The following is a 27717-nucleotide window of genomic DNA, read 5'->3' on the forward strand; positions in this document are numbered from 1 at the left end:
TCTTGAAGTAGCATTTTGGGTTACTTCAAATAATTACCCAAAGTGGGATTACTGGGCCTTTCTTTGTCTTTTATTATACCCTTTGTTTAATGTCTGTTTTGTCTAGTATAAGGATTTTTGCTCTGTTTGTTCCCATTTTCATGAAATATCTTCTTCCCATACCTTTACTTTCAGTCTGTCTTTCAATCTGAAGTGAGTCTCTTATAGGCAGCATATCTAAGGGTCTTGTTTTCTTATCCATCTAGCCACCCTATCTTTTTACTGGAGCATTTAACACATTTACCTTTAAAGTAATTGTTTACAGATACATAGTTATGGTCATTTTTTTTTTCATTTAAAAGACATGATTTTATTTAGAGGGAATGTTTTATTTTAAAATATTATTATAATTGAGTTCAGTTTTAATTATACCATATATTAAAGCTGTGTCTAGAATTTTTTTTTAGTTATTTTATTATACATATTTTTATCTTCCTTGTTTTCATCTTAAAGGAGTCCTTCTAAGATTCCGTGTAATACTGTTTTGATGGTGACGAAATTCTTTAGCTTTTACTAATCTGGAAAGATCTTTATCTGTCTTTTAATTCTAAATGATAGCTTTGCTTGGTAGAGTAATCATCATTGTAGGTCCTTGCTTTTCATCACTTTGAATATTTCCTGCCATGCCCTTCTGGATTGGAAAGTTTCTGTTGAACAATCAGCTGAAAGTCTATGGGGGCTCCCTTATATTATAATTAACCAACTGCTTTTCTCTTATTGTTTCTAAGATTCTGTCTTTGTCTTTAATTTGGTGTGGGCCTTTTTGGGTTCATCTTGTTTGGGAATCTCTGTGCTTCCTAGGCTTATATAGTTATTTCCTTTGTCAGGTTAGGGAAGTTTTCTGTCATGGTTTCTTCAAATAGATTTTCATTTCCTTGCTCTCTCTCTTCTCTTTCAGGTACTCCATGATGTGAATGTTGGTACATTTGATGTTGTCCCTGAGGACCCTTAAACTATCCTCAGTTTTTTTGATTCTTGCTTCTTTTTCCTGTTCTGTTTGGGTGTTTTCTGCTACCTTATCTTCTAAATTGCTGATTCAACTCTCTGCTTCATCTAATCTACTATTGATTCCCTCTAATCGATTCTTCATTTCAGTTATTGTATTCTTCATTTCTGACTGATTCTTTTTTGTTTTCTATCTCCATTTTTATTTTTTCCTATCTCTGTGTTGAAGTTCTCCCTGAATTCATTGAGTCCATTTTGTTTAGATCTTTTTTCCTGGAGCTTTATTCTCTTCTTTTATTTGGGACATGTTTCTTCATATCCTTATTTTGGCAGCCTCACTGTGTTTGTATCTATGTATGAGGTAGGGCTGCTATGCCTCCTGGTCTTAGTAGAGTGTCCTTATGCAGTAAATGTGCTGTGGAGCCCAGTGGTGCAGTCTCACTGATCACCTGAGCCAGGTGTTCTAGGTGTGCCCCTTGTGTAGACTGTGTGTGCATTCCTGTTGTAGTTGAGCCTTTTAGAACATCAATGGGAAAAATTGACTCTCAGGCTGATTATGAGGACTGGCCATGACTACAGTGGAGGAAGTATTGTGCAGGGGCTGACTCAATGGAGCAGGATTCACTTTAGCAGGGCTCTGATGCCTGCCTTTTCTGGCCTTTTGGTGTGTCATCCTTAGAAGTGGCCTGGATATGCTCCAGCAATGTCCAAAGCTTTCCACCAGGTATGACAGTTCTTGTGCCTCCTGGGAGGTACCTCAACCCAGACAAATTCAGCAGCAGACTGTACCCTGCCAAGGGTCCACCAGGCATGAGTCACAAAGCAATCTGCAGATAACAACCACTCAGGCTGGTCTTGGGGTTGCCTTTAGAGACCAAGCCATGAACTGAGGCTGGTTGTCAATAGTACCGGTCTTAGAGCTTCTCAGCCAAAGGTATGGAAGCCATGGAAGCCAGCTGCTGCTTGTTTGGGTTTTATGAACGTATGAGAGATTCAGTAAAGTCCACAGCATGAGCCAAAATAGTTGGTTTGTCCAGACAAGCTACTAGAAGTGGTTTAGATGGGTCTGCAAATTTGGTGGGTTGGGCCTCAGGAAATCACCAGGGTGGGGGATCAAATAGTGTTAGCCAGGTTGATGGAGACTCAGATATGGTGGCTGTCTTCAAGCTGCACACTGGGAGGTGGAGGGCTCAACGAAGAAACAATGGCTTCTTCCAGGTGCTCAGTGCAGGAGAAAGCTGCCCCTCTAGCCTTCGCTCTAAAGCCAGAAAATTCAGTTTCTCCCTGTGTGGCCCTGGTGCCTTTTGAGCTGTTGCTCCAGCCCTGAAGCTCAGAGTGAGTGAGTCCATCTGTGAGTGAGTCCATGCATGGACCTTTTAAGAGGAGCACCTGGGACTGCTGCTGCTCTCCATCTCATTCAGCCACAATTTCTGCTGGTTTTCACAGCCAGAATCTGTGGGAATTCTCTCCCCAGCAGTTGAACCCTAGGCTGGGGATCCTGGTATGGAGCTGCTATCCTCACTCCTCCAGGTGTAGACCGCCACAGCTGAGATATATGTCCCAGTATTTAATGGCTGCATTAAATATTTCTAAAAATACTATAGAAAAACATAAAATAGACCTGAAGGAATTTTAACTAAATAGAAGATTACAAACAATTCCCTTCTTAAAAGTTGAATCCTTGAAGTTGGCACAAATTGGTTCGGGTGATAAAACCAATTTTCAAACTTTATCCTTACATGGAAGATATGTTTTGACTAACTACCCACACAAAATATTAGTAACCAGAACATTACTATAGATGATACGAGGTCAGACAATTAAGTTCATGAACTCATCCTAGAAAAAGTACTACATACCTCATTGCTGAATATCACTATAGTCACCTTTGAAATACTCCCCTTGGAAATCTATGCACTGACACCACTGCCTGGTCCACCATTCAAAGCAATTTTAGAACTCTTTTTCTGAAATCACCATCAGAGCTGTCGTTGGATTACATTCGATGTCCTGAATGTCATCAAAATGTCTTCCTTTCAATATTTCCTTTATCTTCAGGTAAAGAAAGAAAACATTGGGGGCCAGATCAGGTGAGTAGGAAGGGTGTTTGCAAACTTGTTGCAAACCTACTTGTCAGACCTCATATAATATATAGAAGTCACCATTTATTTTACTTTAAAAGTTTTCAATTTATTTTTATTTTATGAATATCATAAATTTCTTTTGAAATATGTAAGGAAGGTATACTCTCATATTTTATTAAAATTATCAAAGTAAATCAAAATATTAAGATTTAAAACAGAAATGTTCCACAGTGTTTATTTTCAGAAGTTTAGTCTTCTAACTCAGATTGAAGGGTAATAGATTTCTTCCTCATGAAGTGGTAATAATTTATAAACATATTACTCTTAGATCCACTTAGATAGGGAAGGAATGCCCCATCAATAATTAGATATCAACAAAGACAGAGCTACGGTTTTGGTTTATTTAGGAAACAAGATTGGAAATATTTTGTGTATTAAGGTCTTAATGAAAAAAGGGACTGAATCTTTTTATAACACATCCCATTGTCAAGATATACTTGTTTTGTTTAAATAAGGACCTTGAGTTGCTGTAGAAGCTTCACAAAAATATTGTAAGGCTGTAAATATTATAACAAAAATGACAGAAAAATTTAGGAATCATCAGATATGTTACAAAATCTCGCACAATTATTTAAAATATTTGATAAATTCCTGCTTTGTTCAGACCTGACATAGAAAATGCAATTCAAATGGTATAACTTAAATTAAAATTATAAGAATGATAGTGAAATGTGTGCCATTACATTAGGACAAGCAAAAATGATTAAAAATCTCCAATCTGAAAACAAGTAGTAAAATAATATTAAACTATGATACCTCTGAGCTTTCAAAAGCATAAATAGGTCAATAAGACAAATATTTATTTACTTAAGATGAGATTATCCCATTATTTTAATTTGACAAAGTTATTTTTTTCCATTTACCTCTTTCCCAATTCCATTCATTTTAAGAATTATTTTTAGTTATTCTGCACTTGGGCAAAATTTTAATCAATGCTGTCTTAGAATGTTCATTAATAGCCTGGTTGCCTTTAGGCATGATTTGTTGCATTTACCCTACATGAGACAGGATTATTTTCTTTTGTTTGTTTTACAGTTCTCTGTATTGAGCAAGTTCTGAAGTGCAATGGTTTTTATTACAATCAGACAAAGAAAATTTGCATTTTAATTACAAAAATTTATTTCTGGAACAGTTTGATAATTGACAATGTGATACCTCATCACTTCCAACCCATAATTTTGTGTGTAGTTTTTACAAACAAAAACATTAGAATATTCACCTACTTAACTATGATACAACCATCAAAACAAGGAATTTTTGTTTGTTTGTTTTAATTTTTTTTAAATTAAAATTTATTGGGGTGACAATTGTTAGTAAAGTTACATAGATTTCAGGTATACAATTCTGTATTACATCATCTATAAATCACATTGTGAGTTCACCACCCAGAGTCAGTTCTCCCTCCATCACCATATATTTGACCCTGTTTACCCTCATCTATGACCCCCCTTTACCCTCTGGTAACCAATAAACTGTTGCCTGCGTCTATGAGTTTTAAAACAAGGAATTTGACATTGTATATTGCTGTCCTCTACTCCTTAAACTCCACTCATGATTCACCAGTTCAGAATCATGGGTTCCATAAAAGTTGTCATGTCTCTTTTATTGCCTTTAATGGGAACAGTACTTTGATCTTTCCTTAACTCTAATGACCTTGACCTTATTGAAGACTACAGTCCAGCTATTTTGTAAATTGTGCCTCACCTGGATTTGTCTGACTTTTCCTCATGCTTGGACTAGATTAGATTACATCACACTCGATTAGATTAGATTACTTTGGATTTTCCCATTATGACATTAGATTCCATTGGATGTTTCCTCATGGTTAATTTATTTTATTATATAGCTTTAGCAGGAATGTCACATACCACATATTTTTTTCTAATTATATTCTGCTATCATCCTATCAGACATACATGCTTTTGATTTGTCTCATTAATAAAATGTTCACTTTGATCAACTTGTTAAGTCTGTGCTCTCATTCTTGAGCCTGTAAAGTTATTCTTTTACAAAAAATATAATTATAAGTACTTTACAAGGATGTACTTTGAAGCTATATGAGTGTTCCACTCCTCATTAATATTTCAATGTATTTATTTATTTTTATGAAGATAAATTCAAGGTTTCCTATTTTATTCACTGGATTGTAATCCATTACTATCACTCTTTAAAAAAATTTTTTGAATATCAATTTGTTCCATAACTGCCTGTGGATGTCCTTGAAGCTGGCTTCTGTATCTTTTGACAAGTCTCCACTATTCTTTGAGCACTTCCTTATTTTGTGGAACAGTAAAATGATTTAACCTTATATTTTACTTTTCATGCTGCAGTCCAGCAAACAACATTTTTTTTTCTCTACAGAATTCTAGCTCCTTGTAGTGAAGAACGGTATTAAGAAAGTGAGCTGAGTGCTAAGTGTGTTTGTTTGGGGTCTCTTGTGATCACAGGTACTGTCCAGGGACAGCCTAAATGTGTACACATATGTAAATATACAAACTTTGTATAAATGTGTGTAAACATATCTATATTTATATAGTCAACTCTCTCTATATATAAATATATTATTATATATAATATATTTGTATAGAAAACTAATTGTATACCAATATTTCTAATTCTAATCCACACAATAGGGTTTATTCTAGCCTTTTTTCCTTCCATATTTGCAACTTTCATCTAGAAAGGTGAGAAATTAGGCTCTCATTTCTCATTCCCCATAACATTAGTTTATCAATCCCTCTCTCTTTTTCCCCATCTACCAGCAGACACACGAAAGCCCTCCTTACTCAGCCCAGCCAAGCATGATATGTTGATATTTTTTCTGAAAATAATTTTAGACGACATCACTACATTGATCACTATGTATATTTTATCAAGAATTTAAACTTAATACATATAATGTTAGTCTGAAAAACTGTTCTAAAAATTTAAAAAGAAAGATGGTCTTTGAAAAAGGTTTGTTGCTGCTCAATATAATGCTAGCCCTGAAAGGAGGCAGGCTTTAAATATCTACAAAACCAAATGTTCCTACACTTTTGCAGGGTGTGCTAGACAAGTGATATTAAGAGGTATATTTTTATAAACAAGAACATACAATTTAACTCTTCTAAATGAAGTCTGATATTCCATTCTCTCCTCTTCTGTGTTTCCACATGTATAATCTGTTGAAAGGACAATTACTATACCTTGGTTTTTACATCATACAGATTAGTCCTATCTTTCTCTCACTAAAAAGCATCTGACCATTGAAATTGCTCTCTTAAATCCAGATGTAGAATGAAAACCAGTACATATGAGGAGCTGTATCCAAGCTCAGGATGTTGAGTTTTCTGTGGGAGGGAGGTGGCATTGGTAACAAGTTAGATAAGAACAAATCACCAGAGTACACTTTTCTTTCCTATAGACACTAATATTACAAAGTTGTTTTTATTTGAAGAGATGATCAAAGAATACACAGTCCCCCAAGAATATAGGGGTAAAAATACTAAAGAAATGTGTTAGACAATTATTTTAAAACATTATGACTTTTTTTTTATAAATACACCAATTTTATGGTATTTGTCAACTTTAAAATTATTCTAAATTGGGCTTTTTTTCTCGTTTCAAACATTCAGTTTCAAGCCTAATTTTATATTTCTACATTTGCATATCTTTTTTTAATTAATGAGGCTCCAAAATCAAATAAATAAGAAGCTTCTCAATATCTGGACACATCCTTGTTGATGAGTACCCAAGGGCCTCTAATGGTAAGGCGTATCCAATTCTGAGACTAAGTGTAGTATCACTTCATTTTCTAAAATATTGGTTTTGACAATTTATATAAAATATCTGTTGACCATCGCTCCTTCTAGGTTCTGAAATAATAGAATTTTAGTTTATGTTTCTTTTTTCTCTATTCCCCCTGTAGTTTCATGCTTCTCTCCAATTGCCCAATCATAAATTTGAGACATTTAACATTGGAGATTTCTCTTAGACATATCAGTACACAGGTGTGTACACTGTTGAGTACTTAGAATTCAGGGACAAGCTCTGGGCAGGAAATATGCATTGGGTGTTATCAGGATAGAAACACTGGTGTCCCTAGTATGCCGGAGTGGACAAGATCTATTACACAGAGAATAGTTGGTCTTAGATAAGAGCATGGAGTCATCTATCAGGATAGGGCTTCAGTGGATATTTGTAAAGCCAAAAGACTTTGTAAGTCAGAAATAAGATTATCACCTAAGAGTGAGATGAGAAATATATGTTAATTTTGAGAAAATGGGAGAAGGTTTAACATAGTTTCTTGGAGATTAGGCAAGAGGATGGACTAAGCAAATGTAGCATGACTGTGAAACAGAATTAAAAACTTTCTTGAAGCTTACAGTACAAAATATGGTGTGTCTTTTTCCAGCTACATTCTGCTACACTTCTGTATTAGAATTGAAACTCAGGTAATCATTTTGCCAAAAAACTCAAATAAACAAAAGCAGTATCTTAGGGCTGATCTCTGTAGGTATGAGTATAATGACTGACCATAGGTCTTTATGTACTCCTTTGCTTAAGTTCCTCTCTTCTACCCTCTCTTTTACCCCTCTCTTCTCCAGCCCACCACCCATACCTGTTTGGAACATGTCATCTCTGACCAGGATCTTTGAAGCGACACCTGGAACACCTCTTCCCTACCCCTCCAATCCCATCTCACATCGGAGCTAGAAGTCTTTTTTAAAAAGGAGAACTGTCACTTCTCATGATTGAAATCCTTCAGTGGCTCCCCTTTATTTTTCAAATAAGGTTCATATTCCTTATTATTGTCTTTTAACAGCTTCTCCCCTGCCACACATACACAAACACTAACACAAACTTTATATCTAAGTACACTACAGCCATGCTAAATGATTTTTAGTTGTTTAAATGTACATTCCTTTGTACATCTAGAAAAGTTTACACATTACTTCCTATGCCCCGAGTGCTCTTTTTCTTATTCACAAAACTCCAAGCCCCACTAAAACAAAGCTTCACCTGGGGAGTCCTTCAATAATCATTTAGATTTCAAGTTTATTTAAAGCATTCTATAACTTTCCTAATTTTTTTCAGTCAGCTACGCTTTTTGTCAGCTCATCCTTCCTATACAGTTTTATTGAATCTCTAATACATACTGGAGTCCTTGGTATATATAGGGTACTTAACAAATATTTTTAATATATTTTTATTTTTCAATTACAGTTGACATACAATATTATATTAGTTTCAGGTGTACAACATAGTGATTGGACATTTATATAACTTATGAAATAATCATCCTGATAAATCCAGTACCCACCTGACGCCATACATAGTTATTACAATACTACTGATTATATTCCCCATGCTATACTCTATATCCCCATGACTATGTTGTAACTACCAATTTATACTTTTTAATTCCCTCCCCCCTTCACCTCCCATCCAGCAACCATTAGCATGCTCTTTGTATCTATGAGATTGTTTGTGTTTTGTTTGTTCATTTATCTTGTTATCCAGATTCCACATATAAGTGAAATTATATGACATTTGTCTTTCTCTGTCTGACTTACTCCACTAAGCAAAATACCCTCTAGGTCTATCCATGTTCTTACAGATGGCAAGATTTCATTCTTTTCATGGCTAATATTCCATTGTATATATATACCACCTCTTCTTTATCTATTCATTCATTGGTGGACACCCAAGGTGCCTCCATATCTTGGCTATTTTAAATAATGCTGCAATGAATATACAGATGCACATCTCCCTACAAAGTAGTGTTTTGGGTTTCTTCAGATGAATACCCAGAAGTGAAATTGCTGGGTCCTCTTTGTCTCTTTTTATACCGTTTGTTTTAAAGTCTATTTTGTCTGGAATAACTATTACTACCTCAGCTCTTATTTTTGTTTCCATTTTCATGAAATATCTTTTTTTTCCCATCCCTTTACTTTTCAGTCTGTGCATATCTTTCGATCTGAAGTGAGTCTCTTGTAGGAAGCATATGTAAGTCTCTTGTAGGCAGAATTTGTTTTGTTACCCATTCACCCATCCTATGTCTTTTCACTGGATCATTTAATTCATTAACATTTAAGGTAATTATTGATAGGTATATAATTATTGCATTATTATTATTATTATTATTATTATTATTATTATTATTATTATTATTGGTATTAAAGTAGTTCCTCTAAGATTCCTTGAAATACTGGTTTTGTGGTGATTAATTCCTTTAGTTTTTCCTTGTCTGGGAAGTTCTTTACCTCCTTCAGTTCTAAATGATAGCTTTGCTAGGTAGAGTAAACTTGGTTGTAGGTACTTGTTTTTTAGCACTTTGAATATTTCCTGCCAATCCCCTGGGCCTGCAAAGTTTCTATAGAGAATTCAGCTGACAGTCATGTAAGTAACTAGTTGCCTTTCTCTTGCTGCTCTTAGGATTCTCTGTCTTTAACCTTTGGCACTTCAATTATGATATGTCTTGGTGTGGGTCTGTTAGGGTTAATCTTGTTTGGGACTCTGAATTTCCTGGACTTGTATGCTTATTTCTTTCACAAGGTCAGGGAAATTTCCAGTCATTACTTCTTCAAATAGGTTCTTGATTCCTTTCTCTCTCTCTTCCCCTTCTGGAACTGCTATGATACGAATATTGTTATGCTTGATATCCTGAAGGTCCCTTAAACTATCGTCACTTAAAAAAAAAATTGTTGTTGTGTTGTTGTTGTTCTGATTGGGTGTTTTCTGCTACCTTATATTCCAAATCACTGATTTGATCCTCTGTTTTATCTAATCTGCTGTTGATTCTCCCTGATATATTCTTCATTTCCATTATTATATTCTTTGTTTCTGACTGGCTTTTTTTATGTTTTCTATCTCCATTTTTCACGTTTTCTATCTCTTTGTTGGAATTCTCCCTGAGATCACTGAGCATCCTTATAACCAGTGTTCCAGTGTTGTGAACTCTGCATCTGGTAGTTTGTTTATCTCCACTTTGTTCAGTTCTTTTTCTGGAGCTTTGTTCTGTTCTTTCATTTGGCATGTATTTCTCTGTCTCCCCATTTTGGCTGCTTCTCTGTGTTTGTTTTTAGATATTATATAGGACTGCTATGCCTGCCAGAGTTAGTAGAGTGGACTTATATAGTAGGCATCCTGTGGAGCCCCGTGGTACAAGTCTTCCTTGTCAGCAGAGCTGGTCTTCCAGGTTTGTCCCTTGTGTGGGCCTTGTGTGCCCTCCTGCTGTTGAGACTTGGTTTCTGCTTGCATATCAATTGGAGAGAGACCCTTAGCCTTCTTGGTTTTGAAGACTGGCCATGACTATAGTAGAGAAGCTGTTTTGTAGGGGCTGGCTCAACAAAGTTAGACTCTCTTTAGTGGGGTTCTGGTGCCTGCCGAGTCTGTCCTTTGGGTGTCTTTTTTGTGGAAGTGGTTTGGTAGTGCTCTGGTATGATATAAAGCTGGCCACCAAATGTGTTGGTTCTAGGGCCTCTTGGGAGGGGCTATGCTGCAGATCAAGGTCAACTGCTGCTTGTGCCCTTCCAGGGCCACGTGATATAAGCTATAATGTGACCTGAAGGTGGTTTCCACTTTTGTTGGGCATGGTGGCACCTGGAAGATTCTAAATGATAGCTATGCTAAGAAGAAGCTAAGCTGGGAACTGAAACTGGCTTCCACCAGTGCCAGGCTTGGGGCTGCTTAGCAAGAGGTACAGGGCATGCCACTCCAGGTACTGCTTGTTTGTGTACCTTTGAGAGATTTTAGGAAAGTCCCCAGAATGAACCAAGTAAGTCTTTTTGTATGGAAAAGCCATTGGAAGCAGCATGAGTGGCCCACAAGTTGAGTGTGGTGGTGTCTCACCAACATGGGGCAAACTGTGTTAGCCAGGTTAATGGAGAATCAGATATGGAGGCCTCCTGATTTGCATGCCAGGAGGAGGGAACGCTCAATAGTGGAACTATGGATTCTGCTAACACTTCTGTGTAGTCGAAAGCTGCTGCACCTGCCATTGCCCTGGAGCCAGACAATTCCATTCCTCTGTATGTCCCTGGTACCTCTGAGCTGCTGCCCCAGTACTGGAGCTCAGAGCAAATGAATCTGTCAGAGAATATGTTCATGCTTAAGAGGAACACCTACAACTCTAGGGGCCCTTCATCTCACTTAACCATAATCTCTGCTGGTTTTCACAGCCAGAATTTGTGGAGGCTTTTCTTCCTGGCACCTCAAGCCTGGACCGGGGAGCATGATGTGGGGCTGAGACCCCCTCACTCTTCAGGAGTACCTCCACAGCTGAGATGTCCTCTCAATTTTTAACCACCATATATGGGCATGGGAAAGCCCATTCCTCATCTCTGCCCTTGATACCAGTCTCAAAGTGACTTCTTCTGTATGTCCTTAGTTGTATGACTTTTGTTCAGCTAAACTTCAGGAGGTTCTAAATGATGGTTTTCTGTAGTTTAATTGTAATTTTGATGTGTTCATGACAGGAGGCAAGCATAGTGTTTACTTACTCTGCCATTTTGACCAGAACTCTCAACAAACATTTATATTATGAATTAATAAAGAAAAATGCATTTACAAATAAATTAATGCATTGCTTATCTTCACAATAACCTATGCTTTATTAGCCCCATGGTCCAGGTGAAGAAATTGAAGCTTACAGTGCCTAATATATTTGCAAAGGGTAATATCCTATCTCTTTGTAAACAGTGTCTCTCTTATCAGTGTGCGGCTTTCTCATTCTCATTTCTCTCCATTTTATCAATGCTTACACTACCAGAGAAAGGGGCAATATGTTATAACACTTAAAGCACAGATTTCGGGGATAGATTGCAAGATTCAGATCCTTTGCTCTGACATTAGCTATATGTCCTTGAGATATTTATTTAAACTTTCTTTGCCTCACTTTTCATATCTGCAAAATGGGAATAATAATAACTGCCTCATAGTTTTGTTGTATTATGTAAAGCCCTTAGAACAATACCTGGCACATACATGCAAGCTATATACAACTAATGATTATTGCTTCGTTTTCTTTTTTATTACTTGGCGTAGCTTCATATCAGAAGACAGAGGGTTTTCTCAATTAGTGGCCCCAGGCAAGATATTCTCTGGTCCAGATCATTAAATTGTGGTTTCAAATTGCTTTAACTGAGGGATCCCTTTCTGGAGACAAAAGTAATCAGCACACACAGCTTGCAAAAGACTTCTACCTTACGATAATAAATGGTTGGTTCTTAGGAGCTGCCCCTTCAAATTTGCTACCCAGATCCAACTGTCTGAGTCCCAGCTTCTTGTTAAACCAATTATCCTCCAGGCACTGGTCTGCATGCAGGAGATAATCCATTTAAGCACTAAAGCTTATGTCCACTCCTCTGTTCTTGTGCTATATGAAATTTTCTGTTGGGAACGAGAATTCTTGATGGATAATTCTGCATGTCAACTGTGAATCCATGAAGCATAGAACTTTGGTGTTGTACTCAGTAATGGTAGGAGTGTTTTCTTATTTATGTATAACAAATAAGAGTAGATTTTTTTTCAGGGTCTGAAAATATTTATCTCCAGGCCTCTCTGCCTATGTAAATATTTCCCCAAAGCAACTAATAAGCTAAAGACAAATTTTACATTGAAAGATAAATGTGAAGTGCTCTTTGATTTTAATTTGGTCACAGTGCAAATACAAGGGTACTTCCAGATACTTGTGATGGCATTATAAATTGGTATGGTTTTTCTAGGAGGCAATTTAGATGTATAAACCTAATATCTTCTATATATTAAGATATTTTCCACCCAGGAATTCCTAAAATCAGAATTTACATTAAAGGAAAAAACTTGGAATTACATAAACTCTGTGAGCAAGGTCAATTCTTTGTTATCTATTTTTTTGTGTGTCCCTTTATATTTACTTAACATCTGTGTGATCCTTATAAAGGGTAAGCTCAATGAAAGCAGAGATTCTTTTTCCTGCCTTTTCCCCAGCCATATCACAATATTATCTGGTATATAACAAGTACTCAACAATTATCTATTAAATAAATCAAAGAATGTTTGTTGTAATATGTCTGATAAATGGGAAAGTATATAAATGGTAAAATGAAGGATTTAGCTAAATAAATATGACCAAATGATTGGATAGATGAAATCTACCAAAAAATACCATAGTATTTTTGAAATAATATTAGTTGGCATGAAACATTCAAGACATAAAAAAGTAAATTTATTTTTACATAAAAATGTAAATTACAAACAACGTGATCCTAACTTTGCAAAACACATTTTTTTAAGAAAAGAGAAATAAAATAATGAGTACTTATATGGAACCAGATATAATTCATATTGTCTCCTTTAAAATTGTTCTTATTTCAAGTATAATAAACCACAGGGTTTTTAAATGTTCAGACAGCTCTATTTTTTTTTTTTTTTTTTTAAAGAAGAGGTTATAACTACTTAGCTACTTGGACAACAGGAAATAATCTAAGCCTAAATAAAAATATAAAAACACATGCTGACCAAGAAAATTATACTGATATATAAAAAAGTCATATTAATGTATAAATAAGGAATGGACAAATAAAACTGATTCGTTAGGGTAGTTAGTTTCTGGGTTTCTTTCTTTGTCTTTTCTTTCTCTATTTTCCTTCCTTCCTTCCTTTCTTCTTTCTTTCCTTCTTTCCTTCCTTCCTTCCTTTCTTCCTACTATCATTACTCCCCCCTCCTTCCTTCCTCCTATCCTTCCTACTTCCTTTCCTTCCTTCCTTTCTTCCTTCTTATCTGTGTTTTTTCTTTTTCTTTAATTTCACTGGAGCTTTTGCTTTAAAAATCCAACTATAAAGCTTTCTCATTAGCCATTTTTTTGTAGTTATTTCAAAAAACTAGAATTGAGTATGATCTCCTTTACTTCAGATGCTGGTACATCTTTTAGTAGTTGCCAGAGCCATCTTTACTAACAATAAACTCAAGTATATCAGAGTTGTTCTTCCATAGTTAGTCTCACAATAGAATTAAAACCACACACAGCGATGAACAAGCATTAACATATATTTTTATTTAGCTCTTATGCTGTTGTAAATATCAGCTTTAATCTAGGATTATTCTGTAGGGAATAAAAATTATGAACACTTTTGAGGTAATGATATATGTTATATATATAGTCAAAAATGTATACACATTTTAAGAAAGGAAAAAACTGTATCAAAATACATACAGATAACAAAAGATGAAGCCATGTGTACACATTTTTTTGACACCCCAGGGTATATATATGTATGTCTTTTCTTTGTATTTATCTTCTATTTTCTTTTATATTCATGCATCATTTATTGTCATGAGCTACTTATAAGCCCAGAACCACTCTTTGTTGAGAAAAATACACTAAACCTTTACTACGTATTGATCATACCTTGAGAATCTTGCACATAATCTCGTAAACTGAAAATGTTTTTTCTGCTCGGGTCCAGTCCCATGTTGTCACCTTGAAAAGATGAGAAACTAGTATGCCATTTGTTTTAGAAAGATAGTTCTAATTCCTGTATGTTATTTATATAATATGGTGTATAAGTGAGCCACTCACATATGTACTATATAATTTCTCAATTGTGAAGTTACTCACATAAAGATCCACATATAATGTTTTGGTTTCCTCTCTTCTAAGCTTGATCACCTCTTTCTCTTCCTCCTTCAGCAAATTTTTATGTAACATGCAACAATCTTCATTTGCCTGATTTTTTAATACATTTTAAATAATGTGTGTATTCTCTACAATAAATACTAAGTATTTCTATTTCATACATATTTTTCCAGTTTACCTTTATATATATATATTAGATAGCAACACAGGCTTTAATTTTTTTTAAAAAAGACATTTTATATTAGGAAGTCATATCAAGATGTGAGCACTTTATAACACTGTGAAAGCATCAAACACTACAATAAAGTTGTTTCATTTATTTAAGTTTGAAATATATATCCTCTGTCCAGTCATAGAAAGTATTCAGAGTAGTAATATAGTAAAACATATAAATATGTATGGTTTTTTCCTACCTCCCTGGTGTTCTGAACTTTATGACATAGACATTCAAAATAGCAGCAAGCAGACTTGATAATTCCAAGACCCTATACATTATTACATGTGCAAGTGAGTGATATAGCATTTGATACTATATTCAACAAATATTTATTGAGAATCTACTGTTGTGTAAAGTACATGTTTCAAAGGCAGGACTTTACATATAACAGATACCCATACATATTTAATACAAAACCTAAAAACTAGAATATAGTATATCAAAAATAGTATTGATTTGATTTAGATAGACATGCCACATAAGCTTATTTTGACTGTTATAAATGCCTAAACAGAAAGGACTTCTAGATTTTTCTGGGGTTATAAAGAAATGTTTAATGCCAGAACATATATCTTTAGCTAAATATATTCAGAAACATTTGGACTGTGTTCTATATTTTTCCTATATTTTATTTTCTAAATATACTGGTAATATGTTATCTGCTATTGTTAAGTTGATAGCACTCTGTTGTGATAATATGGGAAAAATAAAAAATGTTGGACAAAAATACTTACTGGAGGTGCCAGAAACTTGTGAAGACATGAGCCCCTCAGGGCTAGAAATGTTGGAAAGTACACACATTCTTGAAGGGGGTCCTGTTCCCGTGCTTCACACCAGCCCATGTAGACTATCTGCAAGGAAATTGAATATAATTACTGCCAAATACATCTCATATCAGTGTATTATGTGAATTTTTTCATATCTTGTAGTATTTTAATTCTCACAAAATTATCAAATTAATTGATGCAAACAAGTACATTAACCACATTTACCTTCAATAAGTGAATGTGAACCACTCATAAGAGTTTACAATATGTTTCCACCAGCACTTATTAAGTTTTTATTTGTTCATGTAATCCATCTTGACAATCCAAATTATAAATTCCATTCTCAACCATTCATACTATGAAAATATTTTTTATAATATAATTCATTGACTTATACCATCATTTCCCCAATTAGTCACATTTTACTATCTGGGAATGTGCACCCAGGATAAAATATTCAAATGGATAAAGGAAATAAGTCAAAGAGAGAAACCTGATGTGATTTCCACTAGTGTGGTGCACCACATCTCTCCTGTGCCTGACAGTGTGGATGATAACCTTTCTTGTTTTAGTCACTGATCTCAGAGGAATATAGATTTATTAAGCACTATTCATCTATAAAGTGGCAGCGACATCAACTCTTTTCTTCTAGCTCTTAATTTAGGTGAAACAATTTCCAAAAGAAAATCATAAGATGAACCACTCCTCTAGCCATCATTTGACTGTTTTAAAAATAAAAAATGTACATAAACATTTATTAAATAATTATTACATCTCTGAAAACATATTCATATGTAATTGCATGTATCTTTGACCACAATCTGTGTGGTATTATTTCCTACATCATGTAACTTTGATTTTTATGGTTGGCAAAATGTTCTTTCCTGCTCCTACCATGTTTCCCCGAAAATAAGACCTACCTGGACAATCAGCTCTAATGCGTCTTTTTGAGCAAAAATTAATATAAGACCTAGTTTTATTTTACTATAATATAAGACTGGGTAATATAATATAATATAATATAATATAATATAATATAATATAATGTAATATAACATAATAAAATATAATATAATACAATATAATACAATACTGGATCTTATATTAATTTTAGCTCCAAAAGATGCATTAGAGCTGATTGGCTAGGTCTTATTTTCAGGAAACAGTAAATTTTCACTTTTTGTTATGATGAATAGAATATTAATGCACATACACAAGTACGTTGAACTTATACCTTGTGCTTCTGTTATTACTATGAAAAAAGCATGCCCAAGACACTAGCATATGGAGCAGACTAGAGAGCCCAAACTATCTCCTGTACCAAAACCCAGCCAATTATAGCATAGTGGTTAATGTCAAACCACCAATTCACTTGCAGAGAGAAATAAATACTTATTGTTGTGCTACACCTATTTTTTGGGTTGTTATGCAGCATCACTGTGGTGATAGCTTATTAAAAACAATGAAAAATTTGAAATGTAGAATTGGAATTAAGATATCTGTTTGATTTCAGCCTCATTTCCTTTCAACTATTATAGTTACTTTCCAAATAACTGTATTGTCCATTATCTCATTATCAGAGTTTGATATAAGCCTCTAAGAAATACAGACCTTTCTTTAGAAAATTAAGGAATTGTGATTTAAATAAATTATCCTGACAAGAGAATCAAACTTGATATGTTAGAATTGGAATTTGAACCAAGGTCCCTTATTCTTTTAATTATACTATGTAGTCTCTATATCTGCTTTGAAATCTATAATACATGGGAGCTATTAAGAACTTCATTGGTTAACAATAATATAATAACAACCAGCTATAATAATTGATTATTTTGTATTGCTTATGGCCATGTAGATATTTAATTAGATATCATCTTTTTTTTTTTTAAAGTAACTTCATTATTCTTTTAAAAGAGTAACTTCATTACTATGTGACCTTCTGAAACCTAGGGATAATATGTGACAATTATTATTATTAAACATTGACAATCCCAATCAAAATCTCAGCAAGTCATTTTGTGGATACCCACAAAATGATTCTAAAGTTTATATGGAGAGGCAAAAAGATCCAGAATAGCCAATACAGTAATGAAGATGAACAAATTTGGAGGACTTACACTACTCTACTTCAAATCTTATTGTAAAGCTACATTAAACAAGGCAGTGTGGTATCGGTGAAAGAACAGACAAATGGGTTAATGTTATAGAGTAGAGAGACCAGAAATAGATCCACACAAATATAGTCAACTGATTTTTAACAAAGGAGCAAAGGCAATACAATGCAAAAAAGACAGCCTTTTCAACAAATGGTGCTGGAAAAACTGGACATTCCCCTTCTATAAAAAAGAAAGAAAAAAAAAGAAAGAAAAAATCTGGGCATAGACCTTACACACTTCACAAAAACTAACTCAAAATGGATCACAGTCCTAAATATAAATTCCCAAATATAAAACTTCCAGAAGATAGCATAGGAGAACATCCAGATTTTCTTGGATATGTTGATATTTTGCATGCAACACCTAAGGCATGAGCTATGGAAAAAATGATTGCTAAGCTAGACTGCATTAAAAGTTAAAAAACAAACAAACAAAAATTATGCTCTGCAAGAGACAATATCAGTAGAATGGGAAGATAAGCCATCAATTTTTGAGAAAATATTTGCCAAACACATTATCCGATAAAGGACTTTTATCCAAAATATACAAAGAACTCTTGCAACTTAAGAATACAAGTAATGTAACTCAATTTAAAAAGTGGGCCAAAGACATTAACAGATACATCACTAAAAAGGATATACTGATGACAAATAAACATATGAAAAGATGTTCCACATTTATGTCATTGGGGAAATGCAAATTGAAAAACAATGAGATACCATTATACATATCTATTAGAATGGCCAAAATCCAGAACACTGACAACACCAAATGCTGGTGAGGACGTGGAGTAACAGGAACTTTAATACATTGCTGTGAGAATGCAAAATGGTACAGACACTTTGGAAGACAGTTTGGTGGTGTCTTACAAAACTAAGTATACTTGTACCATACCTTTCAGCAATCATGCTCCTTGGAATAAACCTAAATGAGTTGAAATCTTATGTCTACACAAAAACCTGCACATATATGTTTATAGTCCATTTATTTATAATTTCCAAAACTTGGAAGTACTCAAGATGGTTTGGTAGGTGAATGGATATATAAACTCTATTACATCCAAACAATGGAGTACCATTTACTGATCAAAACAAATGACTTATCAAACTATGAAAAGATATGGAGGAATCTTAAATGTATATTACTATGAGGTGTGATCAAACAATACGGTGAATGTTTAAATAAAAACAATTATTACAGTAAAAGACACATTGCCATTAATCCCCCTCAAAATACTACCCCTCACTTCGAACACACTTATCTCATCATTTTTACCATTTTTTGAAGCAGTTCTGGAAGTCCTCTTTTGTGAGTGTCTTTAGTTATGTTATCGTGGCTACTTCGATGTCCTAAATCATTTTGACTTTGGGGAAGAGCAAGAAGTCGCACAGTATCAGATCTGGTGAATAAGGGGGATGAGGATACACGATAATGTTTTTATTTGACAGAGATTGCCATATACCAGAAGCGATGTGTGACACTGATCATTGTCATGATGGAGGATGATTTATGGCACACTTTAACACACACTTTCTCTCAACCATAGCTCTCACCCCATTGACTGCACCAAACAAGCTAAAACTTATCACACACTGTTACTAAGGTTCGAGGCACTGCTTCCCATGTTGAAGATCCCTGCTTTTCCATTGGATGGCATTCGGCAACAACATTCACCGTATTTTCTGATTACAACGGAAAGGCTCTGTGTCACACATAGCTCTGATACAACAATTTCTGTCAAATAAAAATAAAAACATTAGTGTGTCCTCATCCATCTTATTCACTGGATCTGGCACCCTGCAATTTCTGGCTCTTCCCCAAAGTCAAAATGACCATGAATGGTAAATGTTTTGAATCGATTCAGGACATTGAGGCAGCCATGATAACACAACTAAAGAAACTAACAAAAGAGGACTTCCAGAACTGCTTCAGAAAGTGGCAATAACAATGGGTAAGTGTGTTCGAAGAGAGGGGTAGCGTTTTGAGGGGGATTAATGGCAATGTGTCTTTTATTGTAATATTTTTTTATTTGAATATTCACTGTATATTTGATCACACCTCATAAGTAAAGGAAGTCAACCTGAAAAGGCTGCAGACTGTATGATCCCGAGGATATGTCATTCTGGAAACAGTAGAATCATAATGATAGTAAAAATATCAGTGGTTGCTAGAGGTTGAGTAGAGAAGGATGAATTGGTGAAATACAGGATTCTCAAGACAGTGAAATTATTCTGTATGATACAATACAGTGTATCCATGTCATTATACATTATTAAAACCCATAGAATGTACAACACCAAGAGTGAACCATGATGTAAACTATGGAATTTGGATTATAATGACCTGTCAATGTAGGAGCATCAGTTGTGACAAATGTACCATCTTATGGAGAATGTTGGTAATGGAGAAGTCACACAGGCTGTGTATGGGAGCGGGGTAGGATGTCTATGGGAAATCTCTGTATCTTCCACTCAATTATGCAGTGAACATAAAACTTCTCAAAAAATAAAATGTATTTAAAAGAGGAAAATTATTATTTTAGCATTTATTATATTTTATTATGTATATAATAAAAAATATATATATAATATAAATGTAATAAATTATTATATTTATATTATAATGGAAGGGGAAGTATTTAAGAAGATAGATTTTACAATATAGCTTGTAATAACATATTCTTAACAAACATAAAAACTGAAGCAAAAGGTACATTCTTGCAGCGGAATAATTATGGCACACTAAGTCTTTGCATTTATTAATATAAGTCAACAAGGGTGTCTTTAACTTTTCTTAGCTAAAGTGAAATCAGATAGAACACTTAATCTGATCTCCTGTGATAGTGTGGTCCTTGGTCCATCAGCATCAGTATCATCTTGGAACTTGCTAGAAATGCAGATTATTATGCCATATGCCAGACCTACTGAATCAGAAAACTTGAGGTTGGGGCCCAGCATTCTGTGACTTAAGAAACCCTCCAGCTGATGCTGGTGCTGCCTAAACTTTGAGCATACTTATCCTGAAACTAGGGAGCAGACTATCTAATTGTGTTATACTCCCAACAGCTGGTAAGTTTCTGTATTATTGAGATCAGTGTTTCCTACTTATGCTAGAAGAAACCACAGCAAAAGAATTTTAGTTCGTGAAAGATAAAAAGAAATGTTGAGTTCTTCATAAACAGGGTATTTCCAAATATAACAACGGTCGACCAGCTTGTTGAAGACAAATTCTACTTCCTGGTACATCTAGAATAAAGTAGGCAATAATTTTAAAAGGAGGATTGTCACGCACGGTGACAAACGGGGTCTCTGCTCTTGCTCCCCACATAAGAACGCAGGATGTGTCTAGGCCAAAAAGGAACACCCACGGAGCCATAGGTAGAGGAGTCATACCACTATAGTCTCATTGGAGGCTGGATTCACATGATGTGCGACCTGCTGTCCACTTTTCGGCCAACCGACTGGCTCCCCTCCCCAGCGCAGCCGGGGCAGTTATATCAGTGGCCAATTGGCTAACCGGCTACAGCTGATGGCCAACTAGCCAAAGCCGATGGCCACCTACTACTGGAGCCAGCACCCCTCCACATGAGGCCGAGAGCCTGGAAACTGCTCTCTGGGGCTCTGTCCCCACACTCCACCCCTACAGGGTCTCGCCTCGCAATCTACACGATAAGCATCTTCCACGAGGGGCCCTGTGCGAGGAGCCTGGAGGTGAATGCAATATCCTGGACAAAGCCAGGTTCTCTGGGCACAGCCAGGGTTTCTCAGGGCACCACCAGCCCTTCTGGGCACAGCCAGACTTCCTGGGCTTCTTAGGGTACCATCAGTCTCCCTGGGCACAGCCAGGGCCTCTCAGGGCCCTGCCCCTCTCTCTGGGCACAGCCAGACTTCCTGGGCACAGCCAGGGCCTCTCAGGGCACTGCCACTCTATCTGGGCCTCTAAGGGTACCATGCTGGAATAACAGTGGCTCACAGTCAAGGTTTACAATATTCTTGATGGCAGCCGGTCAAGACACAAAAGCAAACATCTGCCAGTTCCACTACATGGTGGTATATTCCCAAACAAACTGTCAAGCAGTCAATCAAATCAGGGAATGAAGGCAATTCCCCATAGTCATTCGCCAAGCCTGTCCTGGGGGTGAGGGATGACCTTGACCTCACCCTCATCTCCCACGGAGGACTCAGCAAGCGTTTCCTCCTGGGATTACAAGTCTTGCATCTGGGCTGCCTCAGCAAGAACTTCCCAGCCCACAGGGTTGCAACAACCTTCGCTTTCTTCGGCCTATGCTGGTTGGGGAACCGTCCATGTCTTCCCACCCCTCCACAGGGATCCAGCTCTCAGGAAGCTGCTCCTCCTGGTCTTCCTGGGACTGAGTGTTCATTCGCACAAACTGCTCCACCGCCCTTCGGAGAGCTTTGGCCGGCACCGTACCCTGCTTACAAAACTGAGCTTTTATATGTATAAACTGCTCCAGTACATTCTAGAGAGTTTCAGCCAACACCACACCCTACTCGCTGAGCCATGTGTCATGCGGGGCGGCCTGTGGGGTTTCTGCTCCCGCTCCCCACAAAGAACGCAGGATGTGGCTAAGCCAAAAAGGAACACCCATGGAGCCATAGGTAGGGGAGTCATACCACTATAGTTTCACTGGAGGCTGGACTCACACGATGTGCTGTCCACATTTCTGCCAACAGACTGACTCCCCTCGATTCGACTCCCCAGCGCAGCCGGGGCAGTTATATCAGTGGCCAATTGGCTAACCAGCTACAGCTAACGGCCAACTAGCCACAGTCGACAGCCATCTACTACCCGAGCCAGCACCCCTCCACGTGAGGCCGAGAGCCTGGAAACTGCTCTCTGGGACTATGTCCCCACAAGGATAAAAAACATTTTAGAAAGTATTGCGATGTTACCAAGGCACAAAGACTTAAGCAATCCAGCTCCTAGTGAAAAATAAAGTGTAGAGATGAGTCACCTTCAATTCTACTCCCCTCATGGCATTCATCCTTTGTAAACTAGCTGTGGAGGGGCTGAAACAATGGACCCAAGCCTATTCAAAGTTTGATGTAATATGTTGGATTTCAAAGCATTCCAAGAAAAAATTCAGCAGGATACAACATAGGAGTAAAAATAAATGAGTAATAAGCTAGATATCCTAAAGACCTGGAGGCCTATTTCATAAGCACTCAGTCCTGATTGTGACTAGGTAAATTATAATTGTGATTTTATTTTGCCAGAAATGAAAGTAAATTCTCTCTGGAGGAAGGTGACATAATTCAGAGCCTCAAATTATGTCTATATAGATTTTTTTTTGCAGTGTGTACTAAACTAATATTTAGAAGCCATATAAGGAGACAAAAATAAATGTAATTAGGAAAAACAGGAGATAAAACAGACAATAGAGGTAAAATAACACACACATAGGAAATTCAGATTTTGAAGTATCAGACCCAAACTTTAAAACTGATGTTATGCTCAATATATGTTCAAATATAGATGATTAGTTACAAATTATAGCAGATAGCTGGAAATTGCAAAATAATAAAACACATATCTAGAAATAAAAATATTAGAATAACTGTAACTGCACCTCAGTATAATGATTTGCCAGAAGTTTATATACACCTGAAAAGAGGAGCACAGAATTAAGTGAATTTAACAGTCACTGTATATAAAAGAAACATAACAGTCAGTTGCAATTCTATACTGAAAAGACCATTTTCTACCCTTTGATGTGCATGTGCATTTGCACTTGTACACTTGTACACGTGTGTACACAGATAATTAGCAGAACTTTAAATGTTACAACTAAAACCAACTAGGAGTAACAGCTCTTTCTCAAGGCCAAAGCAATCTAAAACGTCTACAGAAGTCGAGAAGATAAAAAAATTTAAATTATTTATTATGGAGTTCTGGTTTAGTGGTACTCTCATCTCACAACGCTCCTCACCTTGCAGAACTTCAAAATTAGCCTCAACTTCCTAAATCAAGGGAGAATGTAATATCTCCTAAATTACAATCATCTTTATGCTCCACCTTGCCCCTTATTCTTTCAGAGCATGACATCGACAACTTCTAACAAATTCATGTCTTCCTTGGATAATGTTTCCAGGAGGTTTCTGACAAAACTGTGCCTATACTCACGACACTATGTGGTCACTGCTGCCACTGTGTAACTCAATTGCCTTTTCCCACAGTATCCATTCCAGCTACTTCTTGGAGAAAAGCCTTTCCATGGACCTGTGGGCTTGAGTTCTGGACTGGTTCACCTGCTTTATAATGTGAACGTGTCCTTTCTTCCCCTCCCATTGTTCTTTGCATTCAGTGGACACCACTTCCAGAAGCTGAAGCCATTCAGCTCAAGTAACAGGACAGACTATGTCTCATCAATGACTTTGATGTTAGTTGGCATCAAATTCACCCTCCCTGTCAGGCCAGGAGGCCAGCCTGTTTCTGGCCTCAGAGTAGAAGTCAAAACTACTCCTTCAGTCCTTTCCTCTGTCCAACCCCATTGTCATGTCATTCACCCACTGTTGGATAAATGTTTCATCAGTTGATTTTATTTGGGGGGGACTTTTACAATACTTCTGTTGTGCTGATTTTTCTCTAAGTCAAATCTTAATAAAATGAATTCGAAAGAGAGCTAAAATAGGAAGAGAAGTTACAAAATATACCCTGAGGGCTCTGGTACAAGTGGGAGAAGTAATCGTCACTTTTGGTAGAAGGACACGTTGTTGATTATGAGTTTACAAATGAACCTTTGCCATTTTTATGTCAGCTGTAGAAAACCATCCCCTTTCCCTGTTGCCAGTTGCTTTCCTGAAAACCACTGATGAGCCAGCAATTATTGTAGCAGCACAAAGCACCTCAAATAGGGGAACATGGCAATTACCTTGATTTGTCACCACAAAGGGTTGGCTATAAAGACTTTTTTCAAGACACTGAAACTAAGCAGCTTGGGACTATGCCAGGGTATTTTGGAGAGTAGCAATCAGGAGAGAAAAATGAGACACCACTGTCAGCACAAAAAAGTAGGTAGACTTGGCAGCAGGGGCCAAATGTGTTAATAAGAAATAGGATGACTATTTTCTGGCAACATGTGTCAGTGTTATCTGAGAAACATTGTTTTTCTTAGATCGATCACTCTCAGACAAATAAAATTATTCTAGGCCATCTGGATTCATAATTAAAGAGTAGAACAAGATTTTTGTTTTGTTTTATTATGTTTTGTTTTGTTTTGTTTGGCTAAGAGACATTTCAGAAATAATGACATTGAAGGTCTCTGCATATATAAAGGTAACATTTTCAGATGATTGGTAACCTGAACATCTTTCCTTTTCATATACACAAAATTAGAGTAATTGATTCAAGCCTCTGTTATAAACATTGGTGATACAGCAGTGAACTAAATACACACTGCAATAATATAACTTATGTAAGAGACTGTGAGCATGAGAACTGCTATCTTAAGGTCAGGGTTAACCAGCCCCTAGCCTGAAACAACATAATTATAAAATTCCAGGATGTGGGCAGTTGCAGCATGGAGACTAGAAGTTCTGTAGCTTATCTTATACTCCTTATAGCTATGCAAGTTCTGTAGCTTATCTTATACTCCTGGTCGCCTTGTCCTGTAGTAAATCTTATACTCTTTGAAGCTATGTAAGTCCTGTAAGTTTATCTAGTACTCTCTGAAGCTATGGAAAGCCTTGAAAATGATATATAAACCCTTGGCTTTAAGTGTTTGGGGTCCTTGTTAAAACCCGCTGCATCGGGCAGAGACTCGGACCCCAGATGGCTGGAAATAAACCTCGTTGTGTGACTTGCATTATTGTGCGTGTTCTCTGTCTGTCTGAGGGGGGACAATTCCGGACCTTAACATTTGGGGGCTCACCCGGGATGCCCCCGCCTCAGGGGAACAGACAGCTCCCGATACCGAGGTTTACATAGGGAACCGTGGAAGGAGGTTTGGCCACCTCCGATAGGGGAGGACTAAAACAGGTCCTCGACCGGAGGGACTGAAACAGGTCTCTGCCCTGTCCCAATTGAGAATTCTCATGGAAGGAAAGTGCGGGTTACGACCCTGGAGGCTCCATTACTTGAAGTCGCGGGAGACGTCCCCGACGAGAAGGTGGCCCAGCGACGTCCGCAGTGGACGCCGTTTGGATGGGCCCTGGGTAAGGATCTTGAACGTGGTGAGACTGGTGTGATTGAAAAGGCGCCTGTGGATGTGGTGTGGTTGACCGGCCAGTGGGTGTTGAAGAGTCCTGTGCGAAGTTGTGTATTTGCTGGCACTGTGTCTTTTGTCCTTTCTTTTGCCTTTTCTTGGTTTCTCTTTGTGACAATTATGGGGCAGGCTCAGGTAACACCTAAGACCCTGCTCCTCAACCACTTTCCTCAAATCCACGCCAGGGCTCGTAATCATGGTGTGGAAGTGAAGAAAGGTAAGTTTGATACATTCTGCTCTGCAGAATGGCCTACTTTTAATGTGGGCTGGCCCCCCCAGGGAACTTTTTCCTTAGCCATTATTAAGAAGGTCCGAGATATTATTAATCAGCGCCATCTGGACCAATATCCCTATATTTTGATGTGGCAAGCCTTAGTAGAGAGTCCTCCCTCCTGGCTTAAGCCCTTTATCCCCGACATGCCAGAAGATCCCTCCCTCCCCCTTAAAGTCCTGACTGTTTCGGGACCCTCCCGCCAGCCGGCGGTGCCCACGGCCGGCCCGAAACCCCCGGAGAAGCCGACCCAGGGACCCATCCTACAGGAGGGGTCAGACATATATCCCTCCCTGATAGATCTAGATCTGGAACAGAGCCCCCTCCTTACGCGCCGGTGGCGCCGCTCCAGCCTGAGGCTGCCGCCCCTTCCGAGCTGCCTCACTCTACCGCCTCCCCAATGGCTCCGCCTCCCCCGGGTTCCCCTGCCCCAGCTCAAGGGCCGGCGAGGGGATTAAGCCTCGTAGACACCGGGAAGAGACCCCAGAGGAGGAACCGTCCTCCTCCACCTCCACTGGGGCGCCGATTCTCCCCCTGCGAGCACTAGGGGGGACTGGTCCAGATGGGGAGCGAGCATACCAGTATTGGCCCTTTTCAAGCAGTGATCTGTACAACTGGAAGGCTCAAAACCCTCCTTTTTCTGAGGACCTGAAAGGCCTAACTGACCTGTTCGAGTATGTCATGCACACACACAGTCCCACTTGGGATGATTGCCAGCAGCTTCTTAAGACCTTATTCACCACCGAGGAGCACAAGCGGATCCTCACCGAGGCCAGGAAGAATGTCCTCGGCGACAACAGGCGGCCAACGACCTTGCCAAACCTGATCGACGAGCGCTTTCCCCTGAATAGACCGGATTGGGACTTTGGGAACGCAGAAGGTAGGGAGCGTCTCCGAGTCTACCGCCAGACTCTTATGGCAGGTCTCCGAGCGGCGGCACGCCGCCCCACCAATTTGGCCAAGGTAAAAGCTATAATGCAAGGGGAAAATGAAAGCCCGGCCGTGTTTTTAGAACGCCTCTATGATGCTTATAGACAATACACCCCGTTGGACCCCCTGGCAGAGGAAAACCAGTCGGCTGTAATTATGTCTTTTATAAACCAGGCTGCCCCAGATATTAGGAAGAAATTGTACAAACAGGAGACACTGGGAGAGATGTCCATTCAGGATTTAATGAAAGTAGCGGAGAGAGTCTTCAACACTCGAGAGACTCCCGAAGAAAGGGAGAATAGAATTAGGAAAGAAAATCAGGAATTACAGGAACGAATCAGGAAGGAAGACAGAGAGCATCAGAGTAGGGAGAACAGGAGGCAGCAGAGGGAGATGGCCAGGATCTTGTTGGCAGGCGTGCAAAG

The 27717-nt window shown here is 37.6% G+C and overlaps 1 protein-coding gene across 2 annotated transcripts in view; it reads right to left on the bottom strand.

The window, feature by feature from the left end:
• SNTG1 (syntrophin gamma 1) overlaps nucleotides 1-27717 on the bottom strand; it is a 468529-nt gene that overhangs the window by 99480 nt on the left and 341332 nt on the right. For both annotated transcript variants that reach the window (XM_033126633.1, XM_033126632.1), the window contains 2 exons: nucleotides 15679-15795; nucleotides 14500-14571 (listed from right to left, as the gene is read on the bottom strand). In XM_033126633.1, the coding sequence (XP_032982524.1) occupies nucleotides 14500-14571; nucleotides 15679-15795 (189 nt within the window). The remainder of the gene's footprint in view (nucleotides 1-14499; nucleotides 14572-15678; nucleotides 15796-27717) is intronic.

The sequence above is a fragment of the Rhinolophus ferrumequinum genome, chromosome 14, assembly GCF_004115265.2.
Source record: "Rhinolophus ferrumequinum isolate MPI-CBG mRhiFer1 chromosome 14, mRhiFer1_v1.p, whole genome shotgun sequence".
NCBI classification, from domain to species: Eukaryota; Metazoa; Chordata; class Mammalia; order Chiroptera; family Rhinolophidae; genus Rhinolophus; species Rhinolophus ferrumequinum.